The sequence below is a fragment of the Camellia sinensis genome, chromosome 2 (assembly GCF_055761805.1).
Source record: "Camellia sinensis isolate YWXY chromosome 2, ASM5576180v1, whole genome shotgun sequence".
NCBI classification, from domain to species: Eukaryota; Viridiplantae; Streptophyta; class Magnoliopsida; order Ericales; family Theaceae; genus Camellia; species Camellia sinensis.
The window spans coordinates 34106035-34123373 of NC_138962.1; the positions used below are offsets into that span (position 1 = coordinate 34106035).

General features: G+C 30.1%; 1 protein-coding gene across 1 annotated transcript; it reads right to left on the bottom strand.

Annotated features, from left to right (window-relative positions):
* Window positions 1-8768: 8768 nt before the first annotated feature.
* LOC114321005 (lipase 1) lies at window positions 8769-16275 on the bottom strand. The gene is made up of 9 exons (XM_028268120.2): window positions 15816-16275; window positions 14797-14907; window positions 12769-12909; window positions 11235-11345; window positions 11004-11147; window positions 10879-10919; window positions 10698-10777; window positions 9689-9784; window positions 8769-9218 (listed from the first exon to the last, which is right to left on the bottom strand). Exons 1-9 carry the CDS (start codon window positions 16038-16040, stop codon window positions 8887-8889), a joined length of 1281 nt encoding a protein of 426 aa, XP_028123921.2. The 5' UTR covers window positions 16041-16275; the 3' UTR covers window positions 8769-8886.
* Window positions 16276-17339: the final 1064 nt, after the last annotated feature.

The following is a 17339-nucleotide window of genomic DNA, read 5'->3' on the forward strand; positions in this document are numbered from 1 at the left end:
CCTCCCAGCCAAGGACAACATTCCAGTTTCCCATCCAGCAAGTTTATTTTTGAGTTTTTCCAAGATATAATTGAAGTTATTTTTACTCACTCTAGTATGAAGCAAAGGTATCCCAAGGTATTTCCCCAGATTTTGTGTTAAAGGAATACCACATTTGTTACTCAAGTTACGAGCTTTGTGTCGTTCTATGTTAGAAGACACATACATGTGTGATTTTGGAAGATTAACCCTTAGCCCAGAAATAGTACTAAACTCATCCAGCACTTTCAAGATGGTGGTACAATTTTTTTCATTTGCTTCAGTAAACAAAATCAAATCATCAGCAAAGAATAAATGAGAAATAAGAGGACCATTCTTAGCTAAGCTAAGTCTTATCCACTCATTTTCATGCACTTCTTGACTAATCATAGCAGATAGCCTTTCCATGCATAACACAAAAAGGTAAGGGGATAAAGGATCCCCTTGCCGTAAACCCTTAGCAGGTTAGAACTCTTCAAGAGGTTGGCCATTCCAAAGGATAGCCGTAGACACACTAGAAACACAACTCATAATTAACTCCACCAGTTTCCCATCTAATTGAAACTCATTCAGAGTTTGTTCAAGAAAATTCCAAGATATATTATCATAAGCCTTTTCGAGGTCAACCTTAAAAATCATGTAACCCACCTTCCCTTTTTTTTTTCTCAAAGTGTGTAGTGCTTCCTAAGTAATAATGATGTTGTCATGAGTGGATCAACCCGGAATAAAGCTACTTTGGGTTGGGCTAATGATAGTGTTCAGCAGAGGTCTAATGCAATTGACAATGATTTTAGATACAATTTTGTATGACACATTGCACAAAGTGAAAGGCCTGAACTGTTTTACATTTTTCGGATTGGGAATTTTAGGTATAAGAGCTATAAAAGTTCTATTTACCTCAGGGGGAATGGAACAGGTGGCAAAGCAGTGTTTGACAAAGTTGATCACAGACCTTTCCACTATATCCCAAAAGGTATGGTAAAATATGGCTTGGTACCCATGCGGACCCGGGGCCTTGAAGGCTTGATGTTTTTGACAGCTCTCCATATCTCATCATCAGAGACATCCCTATCCATCTCAACTTGATCATTAGGACTTAAGCAATTGGTCAAGTTGTTCCAGTGATCAAGACAAATAGTGTGGTTAAAAGCAAACAAATTTTGAAAATGAGAATTGACCAGAGTTTTTAAAGCAGTGGGATTGTCAATCCAAATCCCCTCATCCGTTTTCAGAACTGCAATTTTAGCCTTCCTTCTCTTAATAATGGTAGACATGTGAAAAAACTTGGTACTTCGCTCTCCTTGGGTGATCCAATTAGCCCGAGATTTTTGAAACCAAAGCAATTCTTCTTGATATAAGATTTTACTAAACTCAACAATAAGTTCAATTTCCAGGTAATGCAGATTATGAGAAAAATGTTTAGCTTGTGAAATTTGGATTCCATTGATCGTACCCAGAAGCCACTGTTTGCGTCTAAAAATGTTGCCAAAAACATTTTCGTTCCAAAATAACATGTGATCATTGGAGTACAATTATTATACTTTGACAAAATAAACACTATTTATTATTAAATTATAATAATGATAATATTATTTTAACACACACCATTAAAGATGCTCTAGAGAGAGAGAGAGAGAGAGAGGGGATGCTGGTTCATCTCATATTTGATGAGAGAGAGAGAGAGAGAGAGAGGGGATGCCGGTTCATATCATATTTTAATGAGAGACCACCTCTCATATCATAGTTATTGTCAGGAGGAGGAGCTGCCGTAACACAAACAAACGCTCTCCGTTGTTTTCCCATCAGAAATAAATTAGTGGTCACCCGTGCGATGCACAGGATTTTAGAAAGTCAATAATTAATAAAAAAATTTGCTATTTATTTATATTTCTTAATATTTTTATTTGGTTTGTGTATATAAATCTACTTCACATCATTATCAATAGTGGATATTACATTAATCATCTCATATAATATAATAAATTAAAATAAAATTAATTTTAATTCCCATTATATTTAGTTAGTGGTAAAAAATTTTACATGCTATTTGTTTTTTCGTTATATTGATTCATTAAACACAAATAGCTTTGGAGTGATTATAAAAAAAAATTTAAAAAAATGTTTGAAAATGTATTATACTTGAATTGACAAATATAAAGAATATAAATATTTAAATTATTCAAAAAAAAATTAACATTTTAAATATGAGATATCTTCCATGTGCTCAAACTCTGAATCTAAATAAATAAATAAATAATTTAAACAAAGAAGAAATTTGTGGTTTAGTTCTCAAAGGAAATGAGTTACTAAAAATAAATTTAATCATGAATTATTTCAATAGAATAATCAACAATAAAAAATCAACTGATGAATACCTTTAAAGTATAACCCATATCCAATAAATTTTGATGTGTTCTTCATTTTCAATCTAACATCCACACCAAAAAAAAAATTAAACACAAATAATCAATAAGTAAGAGAGTTACAAATTGATAATAGCAGTGCTTTTATAAATATAAAAAAGGAATAGAATCTCAATTAAATGACACATTATTAACAAAAAGAAAGAAATAAGGAAAAATATAGATTGTAACCAAAAAAAATTTTAAAAAAATAATAATATCCATTTATATGAACTCACTTTCTTACAAATGCAAACATTCATACATGTACACATTTCAAATGTAAAGCAAATATTTAAGATTTTTAGGCACCGAAAAGAGTTCAGAAATGGCTCTCAATGTTGATTGTTTTCCCTCCAATTTTCTGTTCATGGTTTCTTTTGCAGGAACTTGTTTTTATATTAAAAAGATTATGTTTAAATAAAAAAGATATATATGGAATTCTATCATGTTTAAAATTTGAATGGATAAGTAATTGATGATTTTAAAATATAAAATATTAAATTCCACTTACAGATAAACTTTAAAAAGATAAAGTTGAAATATATAGAAATTCTATAACAAACTAACAAAAGATAAATATAGATCGTTAAAAAAATTATCATCTTTTTGGGATATTTATATCCCAATCTTATTCTTTTTTTTCATTAAATAGTTATATTTTTATTTTTGTATATTTTTTCATCTATATTTATTTGTTATTCATATATACATAATTACCTTTTTATTTTAAAAATCATTTGACTCGTAATAATTTTTTATTTTTTTTTTTTAATTGTTCATATATAAATAGTTAACTTTTTATTTTTATAATTAATTGACTCGTAATATTTTTATTTATTTATTTTTTTTATCTTCTATTTGACTCTTTATATTATTTTGTAGTTGAAATTTGAATAATTATCTATTTATTTTATATTTTTATCTCTACCTCTTTGTTGTTCATATTTAAATATTTATCATTTTATTTAAATCTATATCTATATTATATATATAACCAAATGTAGTTGTTAAGTCAAAAAGTTTCAAAACTTGAATCCTAAATTCTCATAATTTTGAAAGAAAAAAATATTGGGTGGCACTATCTTTCACCTCTCTTTTCCCTCTTCAAGCCTTTTCACACTCTCTCTCCCTATATAAAATATAAAATATTAAAATATTCATCCATATCTATCACCAACAATAATATTTATCCCTAAATAATAAAATATTCAACCATATCCATCACCTACAATAATATCTATCTCACTCTCAATCTCAATTTAATAATAATAAAAAATAAAAAAAAAAACCCGGAACTCCTATAACTTTCACATACACACCTCTATTCAATTTATTCCAATCAAATTCAATCATTTTCTCATCTATCCATATTTTATTTCTCAGAATAACTCATCTTCTCCATTGTTACATTTTGCAAGTTTGATGATCTGAAAAAAATCATGTAATATTATTTCTTATTTTATATGTATTTTTTTAGTGTTTGTTACTTTGTGTGTATATATTTCTCTTTCTTAATATTTTTCAATTCATCTACACATCTTTTCATATTCTCTATTTTTATGCTCCTAATATTGTTTCTTATTTTATATGTATTTTTTTAGTGTTTATTACTTTTGTATGTATATATATATATATATATATATGCCAATATTTTTCAGTTTATCTACATATCTTTTCATCTTCTCTATTATTACATTCAATCATTCTCTCATCTACCTATCTTTTCTCAAAATAACTCATCTTCTCAATTGTTATATTTTGCAAGTTTGATGATCTGTGAAAATCATTACAAGGTCAGTGCAATATTATTTTTTACTTTCCATGTATTTTTTTAGTGTTTGTTACTTTGTGTGCATATATATTTTTTCTAATATTTTTCAATTCATCTACACATCTTTTCATTTTCTCCATTTTTATGATCCTAATATTATTTCCTACTTTATATGTATTTTTCCAATGTCTATTACTTTTATGTGTGTATATTTTTTCCCTAATATTTTTCAATTCATTTACACATCTTTTTATCATCTTCATTATTATATTTTACATGATTTGGGCTTGCTTTTTAAAAAAAATAAAATAAAATAAAAAATTGTGAATTGCGTTTGTTCTTCAATTTAATCAGATTTGAAACTCATCAAATCTTGAATTTAATTTTTTTTTTATTTTATCTCATATCTATCACACCATCACACCCATTAACAGTTTCAGATAAACTCTCGAAATCAAGAAGATCAGCTATGCATAGAGTTAATCTCACATTTGCTCCTTCAAGCTCTCTCAATTGTCTACAACCAATATACATCCAGTTAAATACACATACAAAAAACAGCTTCAAAACCTTAAACACAATTTCTCAATTTTAAATTTTTTAAAAATAAAAAATATATTTGGCTTAAAGTGATAGGTACATCTAACAATATTTAATTTTAAAATTTTAAAATGTTTAAATTCTATCTAAACATACCTAATTTAAATTTTTGAATTTTTTTTAATAATATTAAAAAAAATGGTTCAAATCTATTAGTGTATTATCTAAATTTTGAATTAACCCACATGGCATAATCTTACTGGATTTAACATTTAAATTTTAAAATTAACTAAAATGTCTAATTATATGATTAGAGGAATTCCAATATTTTGTTTTGAATTTTTCATTTTTTTTTTTAATTTTTGCAAAATTTAATGCTAAGTGTTGATTTTTTATTGGCTATCCATGATTTTATCCAAAGTTCTTTTTGTAGGCTATAATGATAACAATTGACTGCCATCAATTTTAAAATTTTCTATCAATGGTTTTTTTTTTTTTTTTTTTTTGAAAAAATCATCATCAAGCATGCAATTTAAAAATTAAATATATTTTATTCTATTACAACTTTATTAAAAAAGTAAATTTATTTTGCTACTATTCAATAAAATATATATGCCTTTATTTTGATAAAACAAACAAAATTAAATTATCTTTTACTCATACGTAATCTCTCATAAATATTTTATCTTTTTAAAATTTTGATTATCAACAAACGAATTCCCATATTTCTCTCTTCTTTTTTTTTGTAGGATGTTTATTTTACTTTTATCTTTATTTTTCAAATTAGATTTGATATCTATCTTTTTACCTATGTATATATCTATACTATATATATAAGCAAATATAATGTGTTTTTTAAAATTTTTAAAGTCTCTATACTCAATTCTTAAGCAGAGTTAAGATTCTATTTCCTACATGTTGCTCTCTCAAAGTTATGTTTTTAATTTTTCATCCTTATTTTTCTCCAATAAGAAAAAAATTTTCCCTCTTACTATTGTTTTTATTTAAAATTTTTAACTTTTAAAATCTTTTTATTATCGAATACTCCTTATCTCTTTTTATTGATTTTTTATTTATCTTATTCTTCTCCAATATTTTCATTTTTCTTTATTTCTTATTTCTTCCTTTTTAATTTTTTTTTTGTATCCCCAATCCTATCATTATCTCCAACTTTATTTTTATTATATTTTTCATATGATCCTTTTTTTTAATTTATTTTAATCTCTAATCTAATAATTATCTTCAAATTCATTTCTATCTTATTTTTTAAATGCTTCACACTTTAGCTATATCTTCTAACATGCCATCGAGTTTTTTTAGTGTTTGCATATTGGGTATAAAGTTTTGTTCAAACTTTACGTTTAAGATTCGAGTTACATTCAACCATCGACAACGTTATAATTGGTTAGGCAATTGTAGAATTTTAGGGTTTTGATGAATTTTATTCTCTTTGTATACCTATATGTATATGTAGTGGGGGCATTTTTTTGTTGTTTTCTTTAAAGGGGCCTTTGAACATTTTTACATTATTTGTAGTAGTATTCATTTTTACATTTTTATATTATTTGTAATGGTATCCACTTTTACATTATTTGTTTTTAAAGCTAGAATAATGTTCGATATAAATATAGTTCATGTTGCTAAATGACTTACTTGGACTAAGATAATTTTATAATCAATGTTTCAAATGACAAATTGATGGAAAAAATGAATGTATGAACTTAGGTATTAGATAGTTATCATATTCAAAATATTTGTTAATTATAACTCCCTATTATATTTTAAATTTATAAGAATTTTATATTTTATAATACAAAAATGAGTATAATAAATTATTTAACTTATACATTCTTGATTTCTGTGCATAGCACGGGTTACCGCTAGTATATATAATCCTTTTGACTTTTGAGATTTAGATAATTGACAAATGATTAAAAATTAGAAAAAGTGGGAGGGGAGACTTGAAAAGTGACACGTAGGAGAGAGAATCCATAAGAATTTAGTATTAAGAGTTTGGAGAATTCTCATACTCTGCTACACTTTTGAGATTTAGATAATTGACAAATGATTAAAAATTAGAAAAAGTGGGAGGGGAGACTTGAAAAGTGACACGTAGGAGAGAGAATCCATAAGAATTTAGTATTAAGAGTTTGGAGAATTCTCATACTCTACTACATTTGTTTATATATATAGTATAGATTAGTGGGTTTAGTTTCAGCTAGATTTAGTTTTTTAAAAATTGTGTTTTTAATTTTTCATATTTTTTTATTTTTAATAAATATTTTTAAAATTTTAAATATTTTGTTTATTTTTTATATACATCTTATTTAGATATATCTAAATAGTAAAATATTTATAAAAAAATTATTTTAAAAAAACTTAATAAATACACAAAAAAATGAAAAATGTATTGAATTTTTATTTTTTTGTATTTTTTATATTTATTGAATTTTTTAAAGATTTTTTCATAAATATTATCCTTTTCAGGATAAATTACAAATACACCCCTTGGGATTTGATTAAAATACGAATCGCCCCTTGTGGTTTTGAAAATTACATTCCACCTCTTGAGGTTTCTAATTTCGTAACAAATCGCCCTTTTTATTAATAAATCATTAAGTCAATTAACAGTTTTTAATAATATTAAAAATATGTTTAAATTAATAATTTGAGTAATTTTATTATTATATAGGAGAGTAATTATGAATTTTATTTTTTTTAGTTAATTCTATTAAATAAAAAATTCTAATAAGGGGGATTTGTAATTTTTTAAACCACATGGGGTATTTTATATTTTAAGCAAATCTTAGTAGGTGTATTTGTAATTTACCTTACTTTTTAAGTGTATTTATGTTAAATGTATCTAAAAATTAAAAAATTGCTTAAAATATTAAAAAAATTCAATAAAAATAAAAAAAATAAAATTTTTTGAAAAATGAATTTTGAAACAGAATGAATAATACTCTCTAAGATGTGACTGCACACTTGTAATGATGTGAGTGAAAAAACAAAGAAGCAAGACAAAATTTTAAACCCAATAAATAAACAAAATAGAAAAAAAAAAGCTCGTGAATGCTTCGTTAGGTGAGATGAAAAAGTTATTTAATGATTCTAAAACACGATCATGGGATCTTCTTAGGTCAAGTTTGGCAACTTAAAAATAATTCATCTTTTTATTTTTTTATTTTTTTTTTCATCACATTACCTCTCTATTTTTCTGCACATCTTTTCGTAAAAAGACAAAATATATACTTATTTAAGTCATTTCAAACAAGCCCTTAGTATGTTATGATGAGTAAAGAAGATATAATTCACAATTTTATTTTGAATGGTACGAAAATACTAAAAGATATATTGATTTGTGATTGACACGAAATAGCAAAATAATTTTTCAGTGAGATGAGATCCCTCCTATAACATTAATCAGGCTTCTCTGTTCCCATAGAACAATGTTTCCCTTTTTTTCAAACAGTTTTAGTATACGGGACTCAGTTTTATTCTTAACCAATTATATTAAAATTTGTTTAAAATTAACTCAAAAATTAAACAAATCAAACTTGATTATATTTTATAACTCTTACAAACTTGACAAACAAATCAAACTTGATTATATTTTATAACTCCTACTACTTGACATGTTTTGTTTACGGGCTTGCTTTCAAGTAATTTCCACAGCATTTGTGGTGAAACTACAAAACTTAAAATTCACCCAAATTATATTAACAGTACTAAGGAACACCAAATTTAGAGAAAACCATTCAAAGTGCAAACTCACTTGATAAATTGTTTCTGAAAACAATCCATTTTTCAGAAAACACCAAAAAAGAGTTCTCAATTTCTATTTTATTTTTCTGTAAAAAAAAATTAAAAACAAATATGAAAACCATAGAAGTTTTCAAAATTTTCATCGTTTTTGTTTCCGAAAATAAGAAAAACAAAAACACAACCAAACAAGATCACCCAGTACAGCCCTTCCCTGTCCTTGAGATTCTAAGTACGAAAGGAACTTCTGAAAATTTTAAAATTGCTCCGCCTTTGTTACCAGCTTACAAATTCTCGGCATTTTTCATTGACTTAACAAATATATAACCGTGGAAAGAAAAAATCATTTACAAAATATGCACAAGTCTACGTGAAAGCAATGGTCATATCTTACAAAGACGAAATACTAGACTTTCCCCACAATGATCTGAAAAACCCGATCATACTATCATAAACATCTCTCTTTGCTGTCACGCTCAAAAGAAAGTCTACATGACCATAGTTCTCAAGATAAAGCAACTCTGGGTCGGACTGTAATTCCTTAAGAGTGTGCAGCAAATCTGTCATGTCTGCTAAGGCATCATTTCCCCCATACCCAATCCATAACGGCAAAGATATGGGTATACGAGAAAGATCAAATTTGGGGGGTTTAAACTGGCCATATCTTTTGATGTTTTTCAACTTTCCATAGTCATACTTTGCAAAGGTACCCTTACGGATCACTGCCAAAACATTAAGAGGGATCAGAAAGAACCATCAACATTAATACTAATCGTGTTCAACACAAACTACATTGTACAAATCCAAAGAAAGCTTTGGACAAGCAAATGAGAAATTTTGCTAATAATTCATCTCTGTTAGAACAATAGCCCATTATATTTGATTCCTCAGCAACCACAGCTGAAGATTGTCAATTATAACCGAAAGGTAGAGCAGTTATTGACAGAATAAGACCTAGTAGATTTGAGAAAACCTCTTCATGTTTCTCACTTCTCTTTAACTCCATATCATGTTCTTTTTCCACTTGTCAAAATACTATTAAAAAATTTATTTAAAAAAAAAAAAAAATGTTTGATGATATTAGGAAACATAATGGAATTAGTTGGGATTCACACCACTAAATTGTAACCACATAAAAAATAAACCAATTACTAGAACAACAGGATGCTACAAGAAAGTGCAAAGAGCATACTCTGGAAAAGATGATTCAGATTCTTTGATGATGATGGATGAGGTTCATATTCAAGATAGAAATCAATTCGAGAGATATTAATGCAACAGTTTATCCCTGCAAAGTGAATGAATCGCCTTAATCATATGTTCGAAAGTATGACCAAAACAGAATTGGAATGCAGTATAAGATATCACCACCAAATATAAATTGAGTTATCTTATGTGATGATTCTATCATCTCCAATTTCTTGAAAACCAGGTAGCTGACCATATATGCTTAATCAATATATTTTCCTCTCAGATCTATTACGCAGATCCACACATTACTTCCACATTATATTATGTAGACTACAAGTTCACAATTGCGGAAAAAATTGATCGAATGCTCATCTAAAATTACTGTAAAGTCATTATAAGTAGGATAGCTTGCTCAAGAAGGAATTGGTAAATAGCAACTAAATTTCTCCATCTAAGTTTTACTTTTCAATAGGTTTAAGAGCACCAATACTTATTTCCTGGAATAGGCAAAAATTGATCCAGCACATGCATCTTAAAACTTAATCTAGCACTACAGTAAAGAATTACATGACAAATCTTAGTTCTCCAAAATAATTTTTTGTTTGCTTCCTTCTTATATCCACTAGGATGCTTTTCAAGGGAGTAGGCTGATGATGCCTTCCTATTGATCTCATAGGATGTAAATACCTCATGTAATTAACATGACCCTCAAAGTGGAGCCCTCTTCTTCTTGATTCATCTAGGAACTATAGAGATGTACACTTATCGCACGATTCACATCACTATTTCCAAGTCCAGATTACTTCAATTGCCAAATAGTGGCCTCCCAACTACCATGTTGACATTGAATGCAACAGCAATTCTGAGGCATTCAGAATATAAATTTTTCATGCAAAAGAATTTAAAGTTATAAATAAATATGTTTCTTGACAAACTTGATTATATTTGTCTATTAAATGCTGCCTGATTAGCACATGCATAAAGGACGAAGATAGAAGAAGAAGAAGAACCTGTAATGGAAGTTAGCAAGTCGTTGCAGTCTACACGCCCATCATCACATACAAAATCCAAGATTTGAGCACCAAGTTCACTAAATACATTATAAAAATGTCAAATAATAAAATTAGAACAACCAAAACCTGGTTAACTTAACATCGAGCCTGAACGAGGGAAACACAGGAGTCAAAAGACCTTTTAAAATTAAGTTGATGAATGCCCAATGCGAGAACCACCTGTTCAGAGGGAATTTAGTATACCAATGTCACCAGAAATAATTTCCATGCAGTTACATTACCACATCAAAATGCTAAACTCACCTGGTCAAGATGCATGCTAACAAGTCTAAGAACAAATGGAGCACTGACATGTTCCAAGTATGTTATAGGACAAAGAAGGGCAGCACCCATAACCATTTTTGTTATGTCTGGCTCAGTGAAAGCAGCCAGAGACATGATTGTCCCCTGCAAAGTAAGCATTGAACCAGATAATAAAGGAAGAACCTACAGGAAAAATTACTGGAAACAGAAGCCTATAAAGAGACAGAAGACCTGTGAATGCCCAACAACGAATACTTTGGAGTTTGAAATTTTATTTACATAACGGAGCATTGCTGGAAGATCATGAAGAGCCAATTCCTCCCAACTCCAATCCCAAAATTCCTAAAACACAAGTACGGAGAAAAAGTTACCATCTCACAGGCAAGCAGAACATGCACAGGTAAGATGGAAATTCTGGAATTTTTTTGGTTAAGACTGCCATTCAGCATAAATATAGATTCAATATCAATCAGGCCTAGAACAAATTTCCCATATTAAGATAAATATCTACATACATCTTGTAAAAATTACATATAAACCTATGTGCATAATTTTTCTACAAAATGTTGTTTCATTACAAGATGTGAGTGCTTAAATTTCATTACAAGGCCGTGTACGCATAATCCCACCTTAATCTTGTTTATTGTCTCCCTCGTCCTTTTTTTTATGATGTCGCTATTCAACACAATTTCCAATACAAGAGAGAAGTGGTTCTCCCATTTTATTTTTCTTTGAAGTTTATTAAATTCTAGGGTAAATTAAACTTTTCACCCTCAAATTTCACTTTGGTGCCTCGTATTTTAATTGCAACAACTTAGTCCTTAGAATTTAACCCGTGTTTCAATGTTGTCCTCCCATCATCCCAACTTTTGAAATTTGAGTGAAAATTAAAACATGAGGGACCAAAGTGAATAAGTAAAAGTTAAAGGGTGAAAAGTTTAATTTAGCATACTCCCTCTGTCCCATTTTGTTGGTCCACTATTCCATTTTGGGATATCCCAAGATGATAGTCCCATTTGAAAAGTCAAAGTAAAAAATATTTGATTTTCCAAAACTGATTTTCCAAAACTACTCCTTTTGAGTAATTATAAATATATTAAAAATTTGAAAAGATAGGGCCATTAGTAGAAAAATATTTTGAAATTTAAATTTAAGTGTAATAATTGCATGCTTCCTCACAAAGTTGGAATCCCCAAAAGGGACCAACAAATTGGGACGGAGGGAGTATAAATTTTTTCCTCTAATGCCCCTAAAATGTGCTCACATAGTCCTCACGTCCACTTCAAGAATTTTGCCAATCAAAAGTAACTGAAACAGAATCTGAGGATTAGGTGATTGCAGAGTGAGGAAAAGATCATGTGCATTGCTCATGTCTTTATTGCTGAAAATGTATATGTACACATATAATTTTTATGTTTATTTTTTCGATTGGAAAGATATTTTTGTATTTATATACATTTTTATTCGCATTTACACTGTGTTTGCTTGGGAGATTTAAGAAGAGATTTGGAAAAGGAAAGGAAAAGGAAAAGGTGTGTGAAACTGGGTGAAATGTAGGTATATTTTATTCACATTTCACTTACTTTTTCCCTTTCCCTTTCCCTTTCCCTTTCGCTTTCCCTTTCTAAATTCCCCAACCAAACACAACGTTACAGAGGCAAAGAAAATAGCTACAGAGGGACAACCCACGGTTCACAATACCTAAAGAGACCAAAGATACTCAAAACAGTATGAAGAGCTTAGAAAGAGCCAAGACATATGATACCTTATCTTTCTCTGATAAAGATACATGTCCATGACTCCAACGTGTCCCACGCACACTTCCGGCCCAAACGTCAAAACCATGATCAGCAAGAATGTAACCCAATGATTGATTCACAGAATCCAAAAACCAAGCATCACCAGACTATTTGAATTTTAAAGCCAAGAACTGTTAGTGCAGAAGCTTCTCTTATATAAGGAGGCATTAAAACTTTTTAAAAAAAAAAAATGAGTAAATACGTTTCGAATTATCACAAACACATGCTCCATGATTCAGAACATATCTTACAAACACTTCAATTGATAATTCCATTTTCCTTTATTGCACATCAATGAATAGAAGATAGGAATGTTTAGCCAAGAAAGCACTAGTGATGCAACCAAAAGGTTACACAAGCCTTGAGAACCTTATGTGAGATGACTTAAGCTAATAACCAATTAGCAAGCAATAGACAATGAGAAGACTAATCCAAAATAAATAAATAAACGTAATATTCCAATAAATAAAATTCAAACCACAAGCTTATAGTATCAAATCAATCACCAAAGCATTCAAATATGACAAGGGAAATAGGATGCAAGACAGTGACTATAAGGCATAAGAGCAGCTAGGTCAAGACTTTGACATGATGTGTTGGAGAGATGTTTCATTGTATGGGGCTCTTTCAGAGTTGTATAGCTTAGCTACTATAAAATGCTTTGTTCTCTAAATATATAAGGGTTTTAGACTCAAAGTTGTGTGGAGGCCTCAGTTCTTCAATTTAGTGCAAGTGTGGGGAGGATGTTGGGGGGGGAGGGAGGATGAGTTGAAGTGGAAGTAGAGAGATGGTAGATTCCTATTTACATTGTATTATTCTATCATTTGTGGTAGCATGGGCTCATCCTTTATTGGAAATGTGTTTGGGTTCTCATTAAGGTGATTGTCTATGTTTGGATTGCAATGTTGGAGTCCAATCTTACATCAAATAATTTGAGAAAAGGATAGAGGAGTTCAAGAATCATCTCTTGCTTTATTATAATGTTTGCCAATGACCTTCAGAGCTTACTAAAAATGCCAACTTCAGTTCCTTGATATCTACAAAGTCGGCCTCATGGATGTCACTTGGAAAGGATATGGAAAGCTTGGACAGTGGTGCCTGTTTGATGTAGTGCGTTTTGATGGAGAAGAACAACAAACATATGAGAATTAGAGAGAGTGAGTAGTAGGATTCAGCTATCCTTGCTATGTTGTGTTCATTTTCTTGCTTTAAAAAACATAGGTGATTCTTATTCATCTTTGGTTGATTTTTGACTAAGCTTAGTTTTGGGGAGGGTTATAGTTTTTGAGTTTTATTTCTAAGTGGATATCTCTGGTTTACGCAGATGATGCTCCGCTGGCATTTTTTCTACATATACTCATGCTTTATTTTAAAAATAATAATAATAAATAACTATGCACTGCTTTGGTCACATAATTACCATTTTTGGAGGCCTTGGATCATAAACTTTTAAAAATTTGGTCCTCCATTTTTCAAAATTCATCAGGATATCCACTCTATAAGGTAATTGCTTGTGTGAATGAAGGCTATCTTCAACTAATCAGCTACATTTCACCGTTCTACTTCACAATTGAAGTTAACAATCAATAAAACATCATAGACTCTAATTTATCAGGTGTCGCCATTTAAATAACAAACTCATTCCAAATTTGTACACAGCAGACTTTTTCAGAAGTAATGTAATAGCAAAAGAAAAATAATCATATGGAACAATATCCACACACACTCTCAAACTAAATACCAGTGGCTCAAGTCCCCTCTGCATAAACATCCAATACATGGATACATCAATGTCCCAAGAGTTATGGATATATCAATACATACACTGCTATCAATTGGAAAACTAGCAATAAGTAATATACTAGCACTAAAATAAGGAATATCATTTGAATATGGCTGTCATAACAATGACCTGCAAATAAAGATGTGGCAACAAATATACCAAAAACAGCGTAAACAGTTCAAACTATGTAAACAATGGTGAGAAAGCTCACCATAAAGAGTCCATGCAGGAGAAGAACAGGAGGACCCTTTTGTTCTCTCAAGATCTTGGCCCGAGATGAGACACGTTGAAGGCCCAATATGTAGCCATCCTTTGTCTGCACCTGAAAATTTGATGAAAACAAATGCATACAAGCCCCATTTCAGTTAACAAACAACCAATCAATCCAAAACATGTAAAAATCCTTTAGGAAAAAAAAGGTTTAAACGAAATAGCAAGTGTAACTATTAAGTTCCCATTGGATAGATGGATTTCACATAAAGAAATGTGTAGTTAAACTATACAAAAATATGGAATAGTTGTCTATTACAAATAGATTGAGAAACTAAAGGAAATATAGAGCAAATTAAGAAGAAAACTATTTTATTTTGATCTATTGTACAACTATAATCCTTAATAAGCATCTCCAACAAAAGAGGAATTTAGAGCATTTAGGCATTTTGCCTAGCCTGATCATAGAATGGCCGCTCCAACAGGATACATTTTGCCAAATCCTTACTCAGCTGGCTACATTTCAAGAGCCTTGGAGGCTATACAAACTAATTTCATGAAGTACACTACCTAGTAATTAATTTTTTATGTACTTTTGTTAGGTAAAATGCCTATTAGTGTTCAGTTACTCTTATAATCCTAGTAATCCTTAGTATGAAACAATTCCAAAAAACTAATTTGACATCATTTTTCCAAACTGTAAAGCTCTCAAATCAAACCTAAAGATTTATATCTAAACTATCATATCTAAATTTGAGCTATTCTTTTGTGCTAAAATCCTTTCATTTCGAATCTATAGACCTTAATGTTCCTCCTATTCCGCTGTTCAACTAGAAATTTCACAAAACAATTATAAAATGTCAACAAATTGCACTCCAAGATGCGCGTATAGATAATTAATAAGCTGAACACACAATTCCAGTAACTAATCGAGAACTCACAAACAGTAAATGTACATCATTTTGTAGTTGCATATAAAGTAGAGAGAGAGAGAGAGAGAGAGTATGGAAAAGCGATTACTTCGTGTTCGGAGCAAGGATGACCATAGCGTTCGATGAGAGCATCGCACAAACCCTTGAGCTCTGGCTTGCGGCCGAGATTTGCGTCTCCGGTGAAATTGTTGGCAGATTCACCAGCGAAAAACAGGAGACTGAGAGAGAATGTGACTGCCACCACCAACAGCGCCACCGCCACCACCGCCGAAGCCGCCAGCCTCTCCACCGCCGAAGCCGCCAGCCTCACCATCTCCGAGAAGACGAGAACGCCGGATCAAAGGGCATAGAGAGAGAGAAGAGAGAGAGTATTTGGATTTTGTCTTCTGTACTGTATATTGTTGTAGACTTCGAGTGTATCCGACGCTCAGTCAGAGCGCGTTCATCGCATTCTCGAAACTTTTAACGATGTATTTTTACAACATTGGTAGAGGCCTCAAATTACTGCCACACGTGGCCGGTGGTGATTAGAGGAGAAAAAAAAAATTTGGTTAATGGATGGGAAATAAAGTCAAAGGAGGTGAGAGAAAAAGAGAGTTTGAAATATTTTTCATATTTTTAAGAGATTTAGAAAAAAAAATTAAAATAAAATAAAAAAATAATACTATATGTATTAATTAATATATTAATTAATTTACTAATTGATGATCTGTCATTATTTAAAAAGTTTTAAATATTTATAATATGATTAATGAATGACGTTAATAATAATATTATAATTAATATTAGTACATTTAGTATCACCGTAAAATAAAATATAATATAAATAAAATATATTTATATTTTATTTAATTTAATATTCTTCCTCTTTTTAAATTTAAATTTATCAACCACGGAGGATAAATGAATCCAGATAAACTTTAAGCAAAGTAACGGTTAAAAAAGCGCCACTTGCATTAATACTGTGGAGAAAGGGCAACTTACATCATTTTCTACGTCATCTGTATAACAAAATAAGAAAAATGATTTACATCTCTAAAAAAATATCTTTAATGAAGTTTTAATTTGTCTTTTTCTTTTCTTTTTTTTTGTCTTTTACTTCATTATTTTTTTTTTTTTATTCCTAGACAACTCATTAGAGCTGTACGGCAGAAGCTCTAATTAGAGCTCTGCAGCAACTCCCAACAAAACAATTCATAATTTTGAATCCTGATGTGACTCTTATACCTGTGTCAAAATTTGGACCATTAGATTGATTTAATCTAAGGGCTCAAAATATCTCACTCCATTTGTCACTCTCATTTTCAACTCACACCCTCTCTCTCTCTCACTCTTATTTGTCTCTCCCATTTATCTCTTTTGGATTTCAAATTTTAAAAACACACAGCCCCTCCCTCCCTCTCTCTCTCTCTCTCCATCAGAGCCCAACCTTCCCTGTCGGAGCCCGTTCCCTCTCATCATCTTCTCTCTTCCTCCCTTCATCTCTTCGACATCCCAATCTTCATCAACAATGGTAGCCTCAAATACCTTTGAATATTGACGACAGCACCCCCCTCTCTCTCTACCTCCATCGGAGCCCATTCCGTCCAACCCTTGCCGGCGACTGAACCCC

Coding starts and splice junctions, on each gene's coding strand:
- LOC114321005 (XM_028268120.2), bottom strand. CDS start 16,040: ATGGTGAGGCTGGCGGCTTCGGCGGTGGAGAGGCTGGCGGCTTCGGCG. Junction 12,910..14,796: donor TCCTGCATGGACTCTTTATG/GTGAGCTTTCTC, acceptor AAATTCAAATAG/TCTGGTGATGCTTGGTTTTT. Junction 11,148..11,234: donor TCGTTGTTGGGCATTCACAG/GTCTTCTGTCTC, acceptor CTTACTTTGCAG/GGGACAATCATGTCTCTGGC.